Consider the following 5,000-nt stretch of genomic DNA (forward strand, 5'->3'; position numbering starts at 1 on the left):
CTGTCAATCAATCATCTGTCTATCTATCAGCTGTCTATCAATCAGCTGTCAATCAATCATCTGTCTATCTATCAGCTGTCAATCAATCATCTGTCTATCTATCAGCTGTCAATCAATCATCTGTCTATCTATCAGCTGTCAATCAATCATCTGTCTATCTATCAGCTGTCAATCAATCAGCTGTCAATCAATCATCTGTCTATCTATCAGCTGTCAATCAATCAGCTGTCAATCAATCATCTGTCTATCTATCAGCTGTCAATCAATCAGCTGTCAATCAATCATCTGTCTATCTATCAGCTGTCAATCAATCCACTGTCTATCAATCCGCTGTCTATCAATCCGCTGTCTATCAATCAGCTGTCAATCAATCCACTGTCTATCAATCCGCTGTCTATCAATCATCTGTCTATCTATCAGCTGTCAATCAATCAGCTGTCTATCAATCCGCTGTCAATCAATCATCTGTCTATCAATCAGCTGTCAATCAATCCACTGTCAATCAATCCACTGTCAATCAATCAGCTGTCAATCAATCCACTGTCAATCAATCATATGTCTATCTATCCGCTGTCAATCAATCATCTGTCTATCAATCCGCTGTCAATCAATCAGCTGTCAATCAATCATCTGTCTATCAATCCGCTGTCAATCAATCAGCTGTCAATCAATCATCTGTCTATCAATCCGCTGTCAATCAATCAGCTGTCAATCAATCAGCTGTCTATCAATCAGCTGTCAATCAATCCACTGTCTATCAATCCGCTGTCAATCAATCAGCTGTCTATCAATCCGCTGTCTATCAATCCGCTGTCAATCAATCAGCTGTCAATCAATCCACTGTCTATCAATCCGCTGTCAATCAATCAGCTGTCAATCAATCCGCTGTCAATCAATCAGCTGTCAATCAATCCGCTGTCAATCAATCCGCTGTCTATCAATCCGCTGTCTATCAATCCGCTGTCTATCAATCCACTGTCAATCAATCAGCAGTCAATCAATCCGCTGTCTATCAATCCGCTGTCAATCAGTCCACTGTCTATCAATCCGCTGTCAATCAATCAGCTGTCAATCAATCCGCTGTCTATCAATCCACTGTCTATCAATCCGCTGTCAATCAATCAGCTGTCAATCAATCCACTGTCTATCAATCAGCTGTCTATCAATCCACTGTCTATCAATCCGCTGTCAATCAATCAGCTGTCAATCAATCCACTGTCTATCAATCCGCTGTCAATCAATCAGCTGTCAATCAATCCACTGTCTATCAATCCGCTGTCAATCAATCAGCTGTCAATCAATCAGCTGTCAATCAATCCGCTGTCTATCAATCCGCTGTCTATCAATCCGCTGTCTATCAATCAGCTGTCTATCAATCCGCTGTCTATCAATCCGCTGTCTATCAATCAGCTGTCAATCAATCCGCTGTCAATCAATCAGCTGTCAATCAATCCGCTGTCTATCAATCCGCTGTCTATCAATCCACTGTCTATCAATCCGCTGTCTATCAATCCACTGTCTATCAATCCGCTGTCAATCAATCAGCTGTCAATCAATCCACTGTCTATCAATCCGCTGTCAATCAATCAGCTGTCAATCAATCCGCTGTCAATCAATCAGCTGTCAATCAATCCGCTGTCTATCAATCCGCTGTCTATCAATCCACTGTCTATCAATCAGCTGTCAATCAATCAGCTGTCAATCAATCAGCTGTCAATCAATCCGCTGTCTATCAATCCGCTGTCTATCAATCCGCTGTCTATCAATCCGCTGTCTATCAATCCGCTGTCAATCAATCCGCTGTCTATCAATCCGCTGTCTATCAATCCGCTGTCTATCAATCAGCTGTCAATCAATCAGCTGTCAATCAATCCGCTGTCTATCAATCCGCTGTCTATCAATCCGCTGTCTATCAATCCGCTGTCTATCAATCCACTGTCAATCAATCAGCTGTCTATCAATCCGCTGTCTATCAATCCGCTGTCTATCAATCCGCTGTCTATCAATCCGCTGTCTATCAATCAGCTGTCAATCAATCAGCTGTCAATCAATCCGCTGTCAATCAATCAGCTGTCAATCAATCCGCTGTCTATCAATCCGCTGTCTATCAATCCGCTGTCTATCAATCCGCTGTCTATCAATCCACTGTCAATCAATCAGCTGTCAATCAATCCGCTGTCTATCAATCTAATGTTTCCTGTATCTTGATTACAGAAAGTGTGTGTCTTCTGTTCCTCATGAGTGTTTAATGGGGAAATAAACAAGTACAACTTCCCTTACAGAAATATCCTGAAATCAGAGACGTGGTCATGTGACCCGCTAACCATGAAGTACCATGGTATTACCATGTTTTTATTTACGGATTCGATTGTAGTATCATGGTTATTTTGACAGATTTACATTTATTAATTTAGCAGACCTTTTGACACACAAAATGGTAATGCTGTAGTATTCTCTTAAGTACTGTGTAAAAAGGTACACAATATGGTAATCATTCAGTCTCATGGTTACACACACACACACACACACAATCAATACGCACGCACACACACATACACGCGCGCGCACACACACACAGACAGTCACACACAATACACATATATATACACACATACACACACACACATACACGCGCGCGCGCACACACACACACAGTCACACACAATACACACATATATATACACATAGGCTACACACACATACATACATATATTTATATTCATAGTCGTATTTAATGACAGCAGCGTAGCGAAGTTAAACGCGCTACTTTCTAGAACTTTTAAAATAATGCTGACCAACTTTACAGAAACAAACAGTAAACGAAACTAAGAAGAACATCGTGTCTCTCCACACACACACACACACACACACACACACACACACACACACACTGCGGCCTCCGCGATCTATTTCTCCTTTACCGCATGAACTCACCGTAGAGTTGTTGTCCGTGTGTTAGTGGAGTGAGCCCGGACGGGTAGTTAGCGCTGGTGCCGGCTCTGGTTAAGCACTGGTTAAGCTCTGGTTAGTGTGTCGGTTCGGCTAGTTCGGTTCTGGTGAACTCTGAGTGAGTTCGGCGCTCGTGAGATCATCGGGTAAAAATAACATCATGGCGTCATTGACAGACAAACCGGCTTCAAACACTCAATAAACCCCTAAAACCCCGAGAACGAGTGTGAGATCCTCCGGGGACCGAGACCGAAGCTCAGCTCTGCGAGTGTGTAAGTAGTGTGTGTAAGTAGTGAGTGTGTAAGTAACTCTGAGTAAATAAAACACTGAACAAGAGTGTAAACGAGGCGGAGCTTCGGCTCTCTTACTCGAACAGCAGCAGAACTTTATTAATCACACAATCTCGACGAGTTACACTTCTGAAAATCATATATAAACCCCGCTGACATTAACGGTGTCGTTTAGTTGATTCACAGTGAACAGGAAACGTTCTCAGAAAGTTATGAACGTTCTTCCAGTAACATTAATAGAACGTTCGTTATGAGTTTATAATAATCTTTTCAAAACAAAACCTAATTTATGCATCGTTCATGGAAAAAATTTTTCTGGAACATATTAGCTGGACGTTCGTCTAACGTTTTTTAAATGTTTCTACTTCTTGCAGAACGTTCAGAGAACATTCTAAAGTAACTTTCACATAATGTTGGAAGAATGATACAGTAGTTGTGAGCGTACAGAGAACGTTCAGAAATAACTTTTCATAACTTAATGGGAACGCAAGGAAAACGTTCCTAGGACATATATTTATTAGTTGAGTTAATAGAGACATCACATGTGTTCCCGATGTGCGTGTGAGAGTGTGTGTGAGAGAGTGTGTGTGTGTGTGTGCGGTAATAACACATGTTATTACACATTGCCATTTTTATTAACAATAGTATAATTAATAATGATGATAACAAAAACAATAATAATAAATATTTAAATTTAGTATTACAGTAGGCTATTGAAAATATTGTTGATTAACATATGATATGAATGCTAAATTTGATTCGATGTAATTAAAATATGTAAAACTGAAATCTGTTTTTGTGTGAGTAGTCTGTCTCATGTGATGTAACATAAAAACACGTATTACGTAATGTCAGTTTCTCTCGTGTGACGTAAACTGTTGATCTTTCTAGAATTATTTAGTCTAGCGTGCCAAAAAATCAGGAAGAAACTACAGGTCCCAGCATGCAGCGCGGTGGGCGTCACCTGCGCCACAACCGGAAGAGCTCTGTTAGCATACTGTCTATGGTTAGCATTCGGCTAAAAACACAGCCAGTTCCGTTCATAAACATATTAAAAATCATCTCCTTCGGTGTCTGTAATCGTGTAAAGTTGAATGATCGAGGATAAGAACACGATTGGAGACCCACACTGAGTGGAAAACACGCGATGGATGACAGTAAGGTGCGTTATATGAACAAACGAACATTAAACGCATGTTGGATTTATGGAACATCAGTTCAGTCAACAAAAGTAACTATTTTAACACCACGATTCATGTTCATAATATTCTTTGAAGCACACTGGAGTAAGTTATCTTAATAATATTATTGTACATGAAGATCAACTCTGTCTTTACCATAGTCCCGCCCTGCTAACAAATATGCGTTTAAGAACGAGTTGCTAATGTTCTTGCTAAGTTAAGAAACGTTATTTCGGAATGTTCAAAACGTCATTTGTTTATGTTTTAAAGCGTTTCTTCTTGGTTATATGAACGTTACAGGAACAGTAACATTGTATCATTCTTCAAACATTATGGAACGTTACTTTAGAATCTGAACGTTCTGAAACAAGGAACATTTATAAAACGTCCAACTAAACCGTTTCTGGTAAAAACGTTCCTTGATTGATGCTTTAGTTCTGAGAACATCATTAAAGAGCGGATAACTCTGAACGAACGCTCTATTAATGTCACTGGAAGAACGTTTGTTTATAACGTCGACAGAACGTTCTGAGACTTTCTTGTTAGCAAGAAAGCAGCTTTGATTCAAATTCAATAAGTG

At 40.0% G+C, this 5,000-nt stretch overlaps 2 protein-coding genes across 2 annotated transcripts in view; one reads left to right on the forward strand and one right to left on the reverse strand.

Moving 5' to 3' along the window:
- Nucleotides 1–3,287, reverse strand: part of dusp16 (dual specificity phosphatase 16) — a 25,815-nt gene extending 22,528 nt beyond the window's left edge. Inside the window, exon 1 of the mRNA XM_077245459.1 lies at nucleotides 2,935–3,287. The gene's annotated coding sequence lies outside the window, so the exon portion shown is untranslated. The remainder of the gene's footprint in view (nucleotides 1–2,934) is intronic.
- Nucleotides 3,288–4,194: 907 nt separating this feature from the next.
- crebl2 (cAMP responsive element binding protein-like 2) overlaps nucleotides 4,195–5,000 on the forward strand; it is a 6,734-nt gene continuing 5,928 nt past the window's right edge. The window contains exon 1 of the mRNA XM_077245460.1: nucleotides 4,195–4,401. Coding sequence (XP_077101575.1) covers nucleotides 4,387–4,401 — 15 coding nt within the window. The 5' untranslated portion in view covers nucleotides 4,195–4,386. The remainder of the gene's footprint in view (nucleotides 4,402–5,000) is intronic.

Source organism: Siphateles boraxobius, unplaced genomic scaffold, assembly GCF_051911475.1.
Source record: "Siphateles boraxobius isolate OS27281-9 unplaced genomic scaffold, OSU_SipBor_1 261, whole genome shotgun sequence".
NCBI classification, from domain to species: Eukaryota; Metazoa; Chordata; class Actinopteri; order Cypriniformes; family Leuciscidae; genus Siphateles; species Siphateles boraxobius.